At 42.2% G+C, this 16,332-nt stretch overlaps 1 protein-coding gene across 3 annotated transcripts in view; it reads right to left on the bottom strand.

The window, feature by feature from the left end:
- Positions 1–1,986: 1,986 nt before the first annotated feature.
- CDYL (chromodomain Y like) overlaps positions 1,987–16,332 on the bottom strand; it is a 198,840-nt gene continuing 184,494 nt past the window's right edge. For 2 of the 3 annotated variants that reach the window (XM_053247723.1, XM_053247725.1), the window contains 2 exons: positions 6,804–6,947; positions 4,425–6,459 (listed from right to left, as the gene is read on the bottom strand). In XM_053247723.1, the coding sequence (XP_053103698.1) occupies positions 6,301–6,459; positions 6,804–6,947 (303 nt within the window). In that variant the 3' untranslated portion in view covers positions 4,425–6,300. Of the gene's footprint in view, positions 3,137–4,237; positions 4,268–4,424; positions 6,460–6,803; positions 6,948–16,332 lie in introns of those variants that run through there. The other variant, XM_053247724.1, reaches the window with a different exon arrangement.

Genomic DNA, 16,332 nt, shown 5'->3' with positions numbered 1-16,332 from the left:
TCCTTCCCAATAGGCTTAGTCCCCTTAATGCTAGAGGATGGTTACCAATCCACCTGGAAGTGAACCTTGCTGGCAAAACTCACATCACTTGGGCTCTCCCCCCCCACCCTATTTTCCTTGGGCTATGAGCAGGCAAGGACATTTCTTAAACAGTGCTGAATGGACGCAGAGCTCCAAACTGACCTAGGCAGGACCTCAAACCTATAACTGAAAGCCTAAAGTACATAATGGCACCTGCTGCATCTTTAATACAGCTAGAGGCCCCTAACTGGGGTGAAAGATAGGGTTAAAAACATGTGGTTCTATTTATGAAAAGCTTCAGCCAGCACTGGGTTCCCAGCCTAGCCCGGAACACATCTCCCTGCCTTTACAAGTAGGGAAAGGTGCCCCCGGCTGCGCTGCAACCAAGGCGCTAGCCATACTTTACTTGCAAATGGGGTGTGCGGCCCCATTTTCAGACATGCCCCCTGTGTGTCTGATGTCAGATGCAGGGGCATGGCTGGGATGCCAGGCAGAGCCCCTGGGGTGTGGCGGTCTGGGTTTTTGGAACCCCCCTGCAATGGTTGTTATGGCCCTGCCCCTAACCACAGAAGAGCTTTCACCATAGCTCACTGCAGCACCCTTCCTTGGGCTGTATTAGAAAATACAAGAAGATCCCCTTTCTGGAACCCGTGTCCCTGTGACGATAGGCAAGTTGGAACTACTGAGCACATCCTCCTACACCCCCTGTTCTACAGAGACATCCACAATACCCTCATTCTCCCAATACTTATAAGGTTGCCAGGCTGCACAAGCCAATTCTACGTCTCCCTACTACTCTCTCTGCACCCCTTTCATAACACATAATTTTGCCAAGTTCTGTGCAGCAATGTACAAAATTCGCCGGGATCTGACCACTAGCAAGAATTAACCAGGCCTGACACAACTCATGCCCTACTACTCAGTTATAGTTTTCATTTTATCATATTTTAATCAAATTTTAACCCCAATCTTAACTATTTTACTTCTCATAGATTTTAGTTTCATGTTCACAGTCTATAATTTCCTGATCTCTACACATTTATTTTATCGTATTTTAATTAACAGTATAACACCTTATATATTTTAGTTAGACAATAAGAATTTAGCTTTAACTTTACAGTTATTGACAGGCATAGACTGCTATTAAATCTGCTGTTGTTATGTTTTATCTTATGCTGGTCAAAGACCAAAATAAATTGATTACCTCGATGAAAGGGCAACAACCTATATAAATCAAGTTTAGAATTTTCAGAAGAAGAAAAAAATCCATATCAGAATAATGAAGCCCTCAGTTTGTATCCTCTATTTTATGTACACATTGCTTCAGGGTTGTTTTTTTTAGTAAGGCAATTAACATCCAGACTAACACTGTGCTGGTGCTATGGAGGAGTGGTAATATTCACCAACCTCTCCTTTCCTCTGAGGTCCACTGTGCCTGTCAAAAATATGTCCCTGAGAATCATGCAACCTTCAGGGACATGTTTTCAGGAGGCACAGTGGGCTTCAGAGGGAAGAGGAGATTGGCAAATATTCTCCCCACAGTAGTGAGAGCACAACATTAGTCTGGATGTTAGCCAGAAAAATAGTAAAGTGAATCATTTGAGTTCTTCAGATGTTGCATTACAATTTATTTTGCATCCCTCCCCACTTTGAAAATGGATAGAAGGATCAAACTGGTGTTTGTTTTTTAAGCACTTCTTTTTGTTGGAATGCATGCACCACCTGTAATTCCAGTGTCTCAGCCCTCAAGGGAAATATTGCATTTTCTTTCCTCTTTTGGAAATGGTGGGGGATATTCAAAACCCGGAACCGAAAATGCTGCCTACACGAATGTACTAAATTTCATTCCTGTGTCTGTGTTCGATCAAGGTGGTATATTACAAACACACACACACAGAGCACAAAGGCCTCGCTTGGCTTGGCCAATTAAGAACATAAAGTTTTATTTCAGTCATGAAAGGAATGTATGTATAGCATTTTAATGTGTAAATAGAAACAAAATTGTACAGTGGAAATTTGAATTCTATTACACAAATGGATGAAATACTTCAGGAATGCAAAAATAGCCAATTGGAGACATGGATCCTAATCTAGTGAAGGGTAATCAAAGGCAGAACTGTTTCCACACCAGGATGATTCCCCTGCACAGTGAGTCTGCTGCCAGTGGTGGTGATCTTCCCCACCCAGCAGCCCTGGTTTCACATATAGCTCTGACTTTAGTCCAGGCACTCGGGGACACAGCAGGGCCAGTCATGCATCTGTTCCTAAGCTTGTAGATCTCCTACTCCAACCCCCAGCTAGTGAGTCACCATGTTACATGTTTTTATTTTCCATACATACCTGACCTTTCAAGGTACTGAAAATTTTATTTGAGTTATATTTTGGGATGGTACCTATGGCAACTTTCAATTCTTTTAAACAAGAACAGATCCACACATTTCTGCAGCCTATCAGTTTTTTCTTTCCTTTTATTTACTGTATATTTACATCCATCTTTAATGTAACTTTTTCTTCTTTTTGAGCACTGCATAATTTCCATGTCTAAGCAGAAGTCTTTGCAAATACTGGAGGTTGAGGTGCTCCCAGACTAACAAATATGCCTTGTAACAGTGGATATTCCATAAGATTATTTTAATGTCTTAATGGTTCCACAATTTGGATTCCTTGGTACAATTAAGATTCTGGAGAATAGGGTGGCTTCTTGGCTCAGAGCACTGTTGGGTAATCAGTGATTCATAGCTGGCACTCATGCCTGGTGATGTAATATAGAGGCCACAGCTATAGAGTTCTATGAAGCTATTCATAGCAAGAAGCAATAAAACTACTGATCAGGAACTTAAAGTATCTCTGAATATGCAAAAATGCTATAATACAGTGTGATGTCACACACTGCTTTGCTTTATTGCTTTCTACAACAGTGAATGTGAAAACACTTGGGAGAAAAAACCCTATTTGGTCTATTTTGCTTGGGATCCATTTGCTTGATATAATCTGATGCAGGTGGCAGTTTGTGCCCAACAAATGTTACTTATTGTCTAACATGGGCATTTCCAAACTGTAGCTTGAGAAGTCCTGGGATGGTTGTGACTTCTGGAATTCTTGGAGAGAGCCAATGCTGTTTAATTTAATATATCTCAATTATCACAGAGCAGAGTTAACCCAAGATAAACCCCCCACAAAAAACAAAACAAAACAAAACAAAAGCATCTTAGAAGAGGGCCACCTTGGCCTGATATTTTGGCCTGTTGTGAACAGAGCCTTTGGATGGCTAGGGCAGTGTACAAATGTAATAAATGAATAATAAATATTTAAAAGGCAAAGCAGAAAGGAGTGAGGAAAACTTCGGTAGGGAGGGAGTACTACAGCTTCAGGCCCACCACAGAGAAAGCTGTGTTGTACCACCACCTATCTTTCTTCAGATGATGGGGGCACACAAAGCCAAAAGGCATGCAGGAGCAAAATCCTTCTGCCAATCCTGAATGAGAACTCTGCATGAAGCAGCTGAGGAGGGAGCTGCTTAGTTCCTTCCTTTGGTCTACTGCCTACATAATGAACACAGAGAGGGTGAGAGAAAGGATTACACCATAAGCAAAAGAAAACAAAAGCAGGATAGGTGGTGGGAACCAGCCCAGAGAGAGAGAGAGAGAGAGAGAGAGAGACTAATTATTGAACTTAAAAAAAGAAAACTAGTGGCTAGCATTTCCATTCTGATACCCGGCCACAGAGGGCGTGGAAACGGGCCCGCGTGGCCTGTTCGCAAAGCATTTCTGCCAGTGCTGGGTTTCCAGCCTGACTGAGAGTGCCTTTCCCCGCCTGGAAAGGCAGAGAGATGTGTTCCCAGCCAGAATGAAAACCCAGCACTGACATCATACATAGGGGCATGGCTAGTGTGCCTAGGGGCCGCCACCAGTGGGTTGCACCCATGCCACTGCCAGTTTCCTATGCGCCTGTTGTGAGGAAAACCAAAAACTGAACTAGGCTCTAAAATACAGAAAATGTACAGTAATTTTCTTGTAACTTTAAGACGACATTCATAATTTGGAAGCAAAAAAGCATAATGTGGTCCCCCCTCTGCCCCCGAAGTCCAAGAGGAAATGCAAGTGCAATTTCTAGTAGAGATTGAACTTTCCACTGGACACCAAAGGAAAGAGCTAATCCTGTTATATGTACATAAACATCTAAGAAGTATAACAGATTCAAGTGTTAATCTGCTAACCTTTGGTATGCCTTCTTTACTTTGCTGTGTCTGCAAATGAGAAAGTGAAAGTGAAAATCAGGAAAGTGATTAGTGTTTAAAGAATTATTAAATTATGATTGAAACAAACTTGAAAAACTATAATTTGGTATTTCCTTGCTGGCGGGTAGGGGAGAGAAAAATTATCAATACATAGCAACACTTTGAAGAGGTGTTAAGAAATATTAGTTTTATTTTAACCAGTTCACAGCTGAATATTTATTCTATAAAAACTTTACAGATTGTACAGTTTATATATAGTCCAAACTACTAGAACAAAAAAAGTAGGTCCCACAGATGCAAAAATACTGTACCAATCCAAGGTAAAAGCAGATTTACACACTGTACAACTCTCCACTAGAATGAGGTGGTCAGGCTCCAAATACAAAGTTCCAAACTGTACAAAAATAAGGTTTGATTTTTTTTTCATTCTTCATACATTCAGTAAGATTGCAAGCAGATACCCAAGTACTAATAGATATCTGCAATCAGGAATAATCAAACACACTCCTGAAAGGAATGCAAAATAGGCGTATTTACACAGAGCACTCTTGTACACCATACTCTTTATTACGTGTAATACTGATCCAGCAATGGCAATCTGTACATAGAAAGCAGGCTTCTATGGACATATTACCTTTCTGGATGCACGTCCATGTGCACAAAAGGGCACTGTGTGGAGAAAAAAGGTCTGTATCCAACACCTGCGTGTGTGCATGTGTGTACTTCAGTATCATGCATGCACTGCCAAACAGATGGGTGACACCTCTAATTTGAGTGGGGGGCGGTGGGAGGGGAACTGATTCCAAGTAGGCATTTCAACAGGCAATCAAGTTGACAGCACTAATCATCTGTTTGATGGAAGAAATCCTCCTGCACTGCAGAATGCATGCAGCCTGCTGCAGCGTGGAAAGATCTCTGGATCAGGGTCATAGTGTATAATTAAAATTAAAAAGCACTGACAAAAGACATTAAACATCTATCATAAGGTAGTTTTTAGGAAGAGTTTTTGTTTTTAATAGTGTGCCAAAAGAATTTTAACTTATTAAATAAAATATAGTCTAAGTTAAACTAAAAAAAAAAAATTTAAAAAATGAACATAAAATACATTTTTGGTGTAATTCATTAATTAAACCAGCAAACAGAACCAAAAAAAAACCTGCATATAGCGTAGTTTTCTCACCCAGCAACAGAAGCATTATGTAGTTAAAATAATTCAGGAAAAAACCTATTCTGAATAAAACCCACTAAAACTAAGCTATAATTTAAAGATACCCATAGTATATATTCAGTGATTCACTAATACTGCAAAATGAAGCTGCTTCTTCTTCTTTTCTGACAAGAAATTGGCTTCTTCATGCTATCTGGGTAAGAAATGGGCATGTTCCCCATAACATGGAGGACTGAGTGTTTTTATAGCATAAATCCTGAGCACACTCATTTTTGAGGGGAGAAAATATATACTATTTCATCACAGGGTTCTCTTTTTAAAAATAATTCATTTTAGAATGCATCATTACTTGAGGTATTTTTAACCTTCTTCAGAATTCAAGGCAACGCCTCTTCTTAACTGACTTATTGGGCAGTGAAAGTAAGGGCTGGCCAATACCCGTTTTAATTCTGTACTCTAGTGAAAAAATATCTCATTGCTTCAGGACTTTCCCATCAACATACAAAATAATGTAACTCCTCATTTTATCTGCCATTTTCTTTCCAATACAGTACTAGCCAATTATAACAAAGTAGAAGACAAAAGTTTGGTAGTGCACTCCATTATATATTTTTTAGTTTGTGTATATAAAGAAATATAATATATATATATATTTATATTTATATCTATATATGGAGAAAGGAAATTTGTTCAATGCTTAACATACAGTACTTCTTTAAAAAATCCTTGACAATAAAACCATGTCCTTCCAAGTTTTAATCCAATGCTTTCTAAGCAGTGGGCAAGTTTTATTTTAGATTTTTAAATTCAGTTAGGGCATCCATGAAACCCAGATGTCCAAGTAAATACAATTCCAGTGTCAATGCACATTTCTTCAAAATTCATCAATTTTTCTCTGCAAATATTTTAACATTGAGTCCATTCCTTGAGCGGAACCCCAAATTTTCTTTAAAACTTCACACTCCTTATCATTTGCTTGTTCTAAGTCCATCTTCATAATACTACGAACTAAACCTTTGGATTCTTCAAGTACCTACATTAAAAAAAAAGGTAGTAAACACATAATCAGGATATCATGCAAAGCAAGGTAAACAGGCAAACAAAAAAATGCCCATCATCATGATGGGTGGAATATGTGCAGAAAGAAGGTTTGCACATTAGAGACTCCCCGGGAATGCACAGCCCTGTCAGTGTCAGGAGTGGAATGCAGTTTTTGTTCAAATGCCCACTGAAAACACTGAGACTTACTTCTGAGCAAACATGTACAATATTGCATGTTACTCTAATATTGCAGTAAATTAGTTACTGTAATAAGACGATAGTTACATCTTGCATACGTAGCCTTGAGCAAAACAAAACAGGATAAAAGAAACTTACAACTGAATTACATGTGACAAGTTCCTTAATTCGAACCATGACTTCCTGTGTGAATGTTCCTGGCCAAAACACTTGAGATACCAGTCCTTTTGCACATGCTTCTTGTGCAGTCAACTTCCTTCCACTGAACAACATTTCATTTGCCTGAAGAAAATAAAATATTATCTGTTATGTGAAATACAATAATATACAAACATCTTGATTAGAACACTGTGGTTTCTAAAAACATTTTTCCCAGTTGGAATATCTCACTGGATTGCATTACTTTCTTGTATGGGTATGGGTTTTCCTTTTACCGGGGCTGAAACATAGCCAAGCACCACCACTACTACCACTACTACGAACAATGGCTTCATTCTAATGTGCCAAACTGGGTACAGAAGTGACACAGATAATAAAGCCTGGCTTACCGAATAAAGAATTGTTATTTGAATAATTATCTGCTTTTAATTATCCATTACCCCAAATAATTGATTAAAATGTGGCGATACTGCCATCACCTCAATACAGATGCATGTGTTAGATCTTGGAAAAAGTGGAAGATAACACACAATGTAGTAAAGAGGGGAAAAAACCAAGTCTTTGTCAGAAGGAAAGGGAATCTTTAATATTTTATCTATCATTCCTACTACTGTAACACACAGATATTGTTTTTAATTCAACATTTAAAACTGGCTTTGATTAACCAGCCAATTTAAGCTTGCAGTCCTAGCAAACAACAAGCATGAGGCAAGGTGACTGGGCTTGAAGCAAGGGAAAGCTTTCCAGCAGATGTAAGTGATGCTGTCATAGATCTATTGTTAGCAAGAAGAAAATCAGGATTAGTTACTGAGTAAAACATTTTTCTGTGAATAGATAATTTATGTGAAAGATACTGAACACATGTTGAAGTGATACATTTTTACCTGTGTTTTTGATTGGCTTGAATTTCTCCTAAATGTTGCATGTTCCTGAATTATAGAAGTTCTGCATCTCTTATTTTTCCATTGTGAATGTTAATGAATTTCTTGGACAAATACTTCACATCAACACATCTTGAGGCTAAAAAATATTAGTGCCCTACTGAGATAAGTACACATTCCAATATAACATTCACTTTTTAGCTGCTGATATTTAGCTTGATCCTGACAAAGCTCACTCAACTCAATGGGAGCTTTTGAGATTAGGTTGAGAAAAAGCATTATTAACAGGCAGATCACACACTTTGTTGAAGTACAAGGATGCACTCCATTTCTGTTGTTAATGTGGAAAACAGCTTGTGCAAGCGAACTTGAGAAATCACCTACTTCAAATAGTTTCAGTTAAAAGACTATGGCTGCCATGTTTTCCAGTCATGTCCTATACAGCCTATTATTCATTTAGATTGCACTCAAGCACAAAGTTGTGTGCATGCATTCAAGTCCCAAGTTTGTGCACCAGATCAAAGCTCCTGATCACTGCATACATAAGCCTGGGGTGTTGCTGGTGCTTTCACTGAGGCTCAAGAACCACTGAAATGATCTCTATCAGCAAGTTATAGCCTGAAGGTTTGTAGAATACTGACATAGATGAGAAAACTAAATTTTTCACAGATTGTTCATGGACCTCAGAATGTTATTGTACAGTTTCAACTCTACACACAAGCACTAAGCTGCTCCAGACCAAGGCTAGCAAGTTTCTTTGTGACACAGGAGTGGGTAAGTTGAGACAGCCAGTCTGAGCCAGACAGTGCCAAATCTGAACGGTCAGGATCACTGCAACCTCTGAGCACCACTGTGACAGCTAACATTAAGAAAAGCCAGAAACAGAGATTGCAATTCAATGGCAGTAATCAATTGTTATGCTGATGACTCCTTAGCTTTAGCTAAATATACGCTATTGATGGCTACATTTTGACACAAGAACACAACTTTTGGCAATGTGGAAAGTTCTTGGCTAAGTGCAAATCATAAATGCAAAGTATTTTATTATATTGTAAATTAGCAGTGACTAAGGAGAATGCATAGAAGTAATCTTGTCATGATTAGGTCAAATACATTCTTCATTTTCAAATGAATTAATGCAGATTATCATTGCTTCTCTGAATATTAAATGTGCACTAAAACATTAAGGAATACATTATTTTAGCTGACTTCTTATATGTATGAAAGTGTGGGTGAATGTATGCTAAAGTGTAAGCACTCTCACCTTTAACTTACCTGGAGTACTGTCTGAATGAAACTGCCAAGGTAACAAATATAAGTGTGGGTGGGTGGGGTGGAAATACAGTATACATTACAGGCCATTATAAACAAATGGCACTTAAATTTAAATGTGTTTACACCTTAATGTAGTGTAATCTAAGTCACCCACATGAATGCTGGCAATATTCTAAGTAATGTAAATCACTATCTAAGTAATTTTCTAAGTAATCTAAGTCACCCACAGGGCTGGTATTTTTCTAGGGCTTGATTTCTGGCTGGCTGGAAGTGTTGGTGCCTTTGAGTGGGGGATTCGTTCCAGGGGAGTGCCTCAGCTTGTGGGAGGGGTCACATCCCTGAAGAGAGTTAGTTTGACTGTTGGTTTGTGCAAGCGAACTTGAGACATTCTTGAGGAGAGACAGTTGCTTGCTGGTCTTGAAGAAAGAGGAAGCAACAAGCTTGTATTCCTCTCCTAAAGAACATATCAAGCAAAGGAACACAGCAAGGAAATTAAATAAATAAATAAATAAATAAATAAATCACCAAGAAACAAGAGGGGAAGGTGAAGTGAAGTCTGTCAGGGCTGGTAATTTTCTAGAGTTTGATTCCTGGCTGGAAATGTTGATGTCTTTGACAGAGGAGTAGCCTGAGTTGAGGGTTTGTTCCAGGTGAGTGCCCCAGCTTGTGAGATGGGGTCATATTCCTGAGGCAAGTCAGTTTGACTGTTGGTCTTGAATACAAGGTTCAGACCAGAGAAGCTTTGCTAACAGATGACAAAGGAGTTTAGCAGGAGTTTAGCGAAAGATTGGCGGGGAACTTTGTGGGGAGGCACACAAGTGATCCCCCTTCATCACAGAGGAGACACCCAGTGCAAGAATAAGGTGAGTACTACCCAACATTTGTAATTTTCTTGGAGGACAAAGCTAAAAACCATTAATTAGCTGACAACTGTACCCAGTACACAGTTTCAAGCCCCATATACTCTAAATAGTCAATACAACTAATTATGAAGGCAGAATGCCAGCAGGGAAAGGGGTGCTTCCCAGTGTATTGAACAGAGTGTCGCATGGATGACTATCTGCCTGAGGGGACACAGTTGTGTGTGTGTGTGCTCAGTGCAAAGATCTGGCTCCCAGGGAACAAGAGAGATGTGTGGGTAAGATTCTCAGGGATGTGAGAATCACCAACGATGTTGGGAAATGCAGTTGGGAGGTCCTGGAAGCCAAATTTAGGCTGTTAGGTAGCATACTGAAGTTCAGGGCCCCCAGAGTAGTGTTCTCTGAAGTGCTAGCTGTTCCATGCGCCAGGACAGCAAGACAGGCGAACCTGAGGGGTCTCAATGCGTGGATGAGATGGTGGTCCAGGGAAGAAGGGTTTAGATTTGCTAGGCACTGGGATACATTTTGGGGGAAGTGAAGCCTGTACAAAAGGGATGGGCTCCACTTGAACCAAGATGGAATCAGACTGCTGGTGCTTAAAATCAAGGTCACAAAGCAGCTTTTAAAATGATGCCTGGGGGTTTGCAGGCAGAAACTGGGTGGTATCTGCTTCGGCCAGCAAAATCCCCTAAGGTGTGAGGGTTAACATGTTTCGGATAAACCAGAAGGGAACAGACCAGAGCCAGGAGTTGAGCAGAAGGAAACACATGACAGCTTGCCAAATAGGTCAAATGATGGTAAGGGGGATAGCACATGCCAACACCAGGTGAGGGACTCGGTGTATAGGTGTCTATATACCAATGCCAGAAGACTTCAAGCCAAGATGAGTAAGCTGGAATACTTGGTTACTAATGAAAACATAGATATAGTGGGTGTAACAGAAACCTGGTGGAATGGTGAGAACCAGTGGGACACAATTATTCCTGGATATACCAGGAATATAGAAGGGTCAGGGAGGGGAGGATTGGGGGAGGAGCGGCACTGTATATCAAAGAAGGGATAGATTCCAATAAGACAGAAAACCTAGGTGGACTGGAGACCTCCACAGAATCATTATGGGGAACATTACGAGGAATGAAAGGAAATGTGTTACTAGGGACGTGCTATCCCACTCTGGATCAAACCGCTGAGAGTGACCTGGAGCTGGAGAAACAAGAGAGGCATCAGAGAGAGAGAGAGGGGGCAATAATAATGGGTGACTTCAATTACCCACACATAGACTGGGTAAATTCACATTCAGGTAATGAAAGAGAGGCCAGATTTCTAGACATGCTAAATGACTGTGCCTTAGAACAGTTAGTTGCAGAACAAACGAGAGAGATGGCAACCATGGATTTAAACTTGAGTGGTGCCCAGAACCTGGTGTGAGATGTCAGAGTTGCAGAAACACTGGGTAGCAGTGACCATAGTGTGATCCAATTCAGCATATATCCAAGTGGGGAACTGTCAAGGAAGTTCAACACAGATGTGTTGGACTTCAGAAGAGGAAACTTCTCAAAAATAAGGGGACTGGTAAGAAGGAAGTTGAAAGGGAAAGTCAGGAGGGTAAAATCACTCCAGAAAGCATTGAAACTATTTAAAACCACAATAATAGAAGCTCAGTTGGAATGCATACCAAGAAGGAGGAAAGGTACCACCAAGTTCAGGAGGACGCCAGTGTGGCTAACAAGTAGAGTCAGGGAAGATATAAAAGGGAAGAAGACTTCCTTCAGAAAATGGAAGTCCTGCCCAAATGAAGAGAACAGGAAGGAATATAAATTATGGCAAAAGAAATGCAAGGGGACAATAAGGGAGGCAAAAAGAAAATTCGAGGAGCATATAGTTAGAAGTGTTAAGGGGGAATAACAAAAACTTCTTTAAATATATCAGAAGTAGAAAACTGCCAGGGAGGGAGTTGGCCCCTTCAGGCATGGAGTGGGACTGCTGGTGGCCTGTGTGCAGCCGTGGTGGCGGCCCTGCTGACCTTATCCCCGCATCTGACATCAGATGCGTGTGTGTGGGGTCTGGCTCTCGAATGGAGCCTTGAGGCTCCGTTCAGGAGTTGGAGTTTAACCTTTTAATTCCTGTAGGGGCCGCGCAGCTCCCACTCAGAAGCTAAGCTAGTACCCCTGCGTCTGACGTTAGACGGGGGGACGTGTCGGGGCCATGAGACGCTTTGAACCTGTTGGCCCAATGGTGGCTCCACCCCTGGGCCCCTTAGATGATGAGAGTGTGAAAGGGATTATTAAGGAGGATAAGGAGACTGCAGAGAAGCTGAATGAGTTCTTTGCATCTGTCTTCACGGTGGAGGATACTGACCATATACCCTCTCCACAATTGAGCTTTTCAGGTTTAGCGGCTGAAGAACTGGGCCAATTTGAGGTGACAAGGGACGATGTTCTAAACTGTCTTGAAAAACTACAAATTAACAAATTGCCATGGCCAGATGGCATCCACCCAAGAGTTCTGAAGGAACTCAAATGTGAAATTACCAATCTACTAGCAAAAAATATGCAACTTGTCCCTACAATCAGGCCAGGGCCGGCTCAAGCCACTGGCCAGATTGGCCTCCACAAGGGGCATCAAGGGATAATGAGCATCAAAGAGCTCCAAGGAGACCTCCATCATCTAACTCCACAAGTTCTAACAGACCTTTCCTTCACCAATTCCCTAATCTTATCTGACATGGGAGATAGGGCCATTTTGCATCTCACCACCCAGAGGGGAGGAAATTAGAACTAGGAGAGGTGTGAGCTCACCCCCTCCCTCATGGCTTTAAAGCTAGAGGACAATGGCCTGGCCAGAATTCACCCCTTTTCATTTGCAAATGGATGTTCCACTGGTAGAAGCTGTATAGATTAACCCTCTCTCAGCCAAGGACTTGCCTACTGATAGACTAAGGTAAATCTCAGTACTAGTCACTTAGTAAATGCTTTTTGTATTTTCTTTTGAATTCCTGTGTGCCTTTCTTTTCTTCCGATTTCAATCTATTTTCTCCCAGTTCCTTATTCTGTGTGCAACCCTTGTTTCTTAATAAAGTTCAGGTACTTAGAAGTGATTTCAGTCTGATTTAACAGGTTCTGGACGGTTACTTGCAAAACTTTTCCCCATGTCATTCACTACTGTTGAGTGGTTTTCAGAATATCTTGTTGTCTAGAGCTCGGTTGTGTGGACTCTAGCTGTACAGTGCCTGTAAGTCCCAAGCTGGGCAGTTCTAGGTTGTTGAAGCAGTGTCTAAGCCTGGTCAGTGGCTTAGATCAGTTTTCAGCTGGTGGCAGCCTACTTTTAAGGAGCAGTGTGCTCCTAGATCTGGGATCAGAGAAATCTCTCTACTGAGGGTAGATTCCAGGAAAGTATAGAGAACACCCCCACCCCCGGTTTCATCACAATTGGCTGGCAGTGGGTGGGATCAAAATTGAATAGTTTTATAAGAACTTTGCTAGAAACTGACTGAGAGCCAGAACCAGGTTGCATAGAAAAAGTGGAAAGGAGTAAATAAACACAGAGATGAATGTGATTTCTGTTCGGTTTTAGTCACGGTATTAGGAGTCAGTTTGGAGGATTCAGTAAGGTGCAGATCCCCACGGGGGCCCTTTCTGAGCAAGCCACCCGATTGGCTAGCTGGGCCCCAGAAGCTGCTCCAACCTCAAATGAATTGAACAAACCCCAACAAGACTTCCTTGTGGGTGTTCGCATCACAGATTCAAATGCCATTCCTGCCAAGCATTAGGAAAGCATAATCATAAGTGGGAAGGTGGAAAGGGGATGGAGAGACTCTGGAGCTGGCATTACCTCCATGCATGAAAGCCTTGTAAGACCAGAGATGATTGTGCCTGAAAGAAGTTGGGCAGTTAAACCCTTTGAAAGTGCAGTGGTGCATCTCCCGCTTGCCAATATTTGCCTAAAGCTCTTGGACCTTGGGGAGCACTGCCAACAACCCACATACTCTCGGTGCTGGGGGACTTCAATGTTCATTTTGGGACCAATCTGTCCGTGGTAGCTCAGGAGTTCATAGCGGCCATGACAACTATGGGCCTATCCCAAGTGGTCTCTGGACCGACGCATATTGCAGGTCACACGCTTGATTTGGTATTTTACTCTGATCAGGGTGGTGTTCTGTGGCTGGGGACACCTGTGATTTCCCCATTGTCATGGATGGACCTCCATCAGGTTAAGGTTGGACTTACGACCACTTCCACCTCTGCAGGGGCAAGGGGCCCATTAGAATGGTCCGCCCGAAGAGGTTATTGGATCTACTAAGATTCCAAGAAGCCTTGGAGGGATTTAATGTTGGCTTTGCTGGTGATCCTGTTGATGCCCTGGTTGTGAATTGGAACAACTTGTTCACCAGGGCAGTAGACATGATTGCTCCCAAGCTTCCCCTCCGACCCGCTTCAAAATTGGCCCCTTGGTATATAGAAGATCTACGGGGGCTGAAGCAGCAAGGTAGGTGACTGGAGCGCAAGTGGAGGAAGACTCGACTCGAATCCGACAGATTGCGACATAGAGCACATTTAAAGATCTATGCTCAGGCAATACGTGCGGCAAAGAGGCGGTTCTTTTCTGCCTGTATTGCCTCTGCGAATTCACGTCTAGCGGAGTTGTTCAGGGTTGTGAGGGGATTAGTATCTGCCCCCCACCCCCAAACCAGAATTTGGAGTCATCAGTTACCCGCTGTGATGTGTTTAAAGAGCTTTTTGCAGATAAAATCTCTCAGATTCGGGCTGACCTAGATGGAGACTTTACAATTAATTTGATGTCTGAGCTGGAGGTGCCAAATGACCCCTCTTATGTGATTCGACTGGATCGGTTTCAGTTTGTGACTCCTGAGGATGTGGACAAGCTGCTTGGAGCAGTGAGGCCTACCACTTGTTCTCTTGACCCTTGTCCAACATGGCTTGTTCGATCTAGCAGGGAGGCTGTTGTAAACAGCCTAGTGGAAATCATAAATGCTTCTCTGAGGGAGGGCAGGATGCCTCCTTGTCTTAAGGAGGCAATCATTAGACCTCTTCTAAAGAAGCCTGCATTAGATCCCTCAGAGTTGAGTAATTATAGGCCTGTTTCCAACCTCCCATGGCTGGGCAAGGTAATTGAGAGGGTGGTGGCCTCTCAGCTCCAGGTGGTCTTGGAGGAAACTGATTATCTAGACCCATTTCAAACTGGTTTTCGGGCGGGCTATGGGGTGGAGACTGCCTTGGTCGGCCTGATGGATGATCTCCAATTGCCAATTGACAGAGGAAGTGTGACTCTGTTGGTCCTTTTGGATCACTTGACGGCTTTCGATACTATTGACCATAGTATCTTTCTGGAACGTCTGAGGGTGTTGGGGGTGGGAGGCACTGTTTTACAGTAGTTCCACTCCTCCTTCTTGGATAGATTCCAGATGGTGTCAATTGGAGACTGTTGCTCTTCAAAATCTGAGCTTAAGTATGGTGTCCCTCAAGGCTCCATACTTTCTCCAATGCTTTTCAACATCTACATGAAACCGCTGGGAGAGATCATCAGGGGATTTGGAGCTGGGTGTTACCAGTATGCTGATGACACCCAGATCTACTTCTCCATGTCAGCTTCTTCAGGAGCTGGCATATCCTCCCTAAATGCCTGCCTGGAAACAGTAATGGGCTGGATGAGGGAGAATAAACTGAAGCTGAATCCAGATAAGACGGAGGTACTTATTGTGCGGGGTCAGAACTCTAGAGACGATTTTGATCTGCCTGTTGTAGATGGGGTCACACTTCCTCAAAAGGAACAGGTTCGCAGTCTGGGAGTACTTCTGGATTCACACCTGTCCCTGGTTTCTCAGGTTGAGGCGGTGGCCAGGGGTGCTTTCTATCAGCTTCGGCTGATACACCAGCTGCGCCCGTTTCTCGAGATCAATGACCTCAAAACTGTGGTACATCTGCTGGTAACCTCCAGACTTGACTTTTATAATGCGCTCTATGTGAGGCTGCCTTTGTATGTAGTCCGGAAACTTCAGTTGGTTCAGAACGCGGCAGCCAGGTTGGTCTCTGGGTCATCTCGGAGAGACCATGTTACTCCTTTACTGATGGAGTTACACTGGTTGCCAATAGGTTTCCGGGCAAAATACAAAGTGCTAGTTATAACTTACAAAGCCCTAAATGGCTTAGGCCCTGGATATCTAAGAGAGTGTCTTCTTCATTATGAGCCCCACCGCCCATTGAGATCATCTGAGGAGGTCCGTCTCCAGTTACCGCCAACTCGTTTGGTGGCTACACAGAGACGGGCCTTCTAGGTTGCTGCCCCAAGATTGTGCAATGCATTCCCTGCTGAGATACGATCCTCCCCATCTCTGACAATTTTCAAAAAACACCTGAAAACCCATCTTTTCACCCAAGCTTTCTCGGCTTCCTAAATTTTGGGGTTTTAAATATCTGGTTTATTTTAAAATTAAAAATCTGTTTTCAGGATTTTAATCACTGTAATTGTTTTAAA

This window comes from Hemicordylus capensis, chromosome 4, assembly GCF_027244095.1.
Source record: "Hemicordylus capensis ecotype Gifberg chromosome 4, rHemCap1.1.pri, whole genome shotgun sequence".
Classification (NCBI taxonomy): Eukaryota; Metazoa; Chordata; class Lepidosauria; order Squamata; family Cordylidae; genus Hemicordylus; species Hemicordylus capensis.
This window is presented reverse-complemented; position numbering and strand designations above follow the sequence as displayed.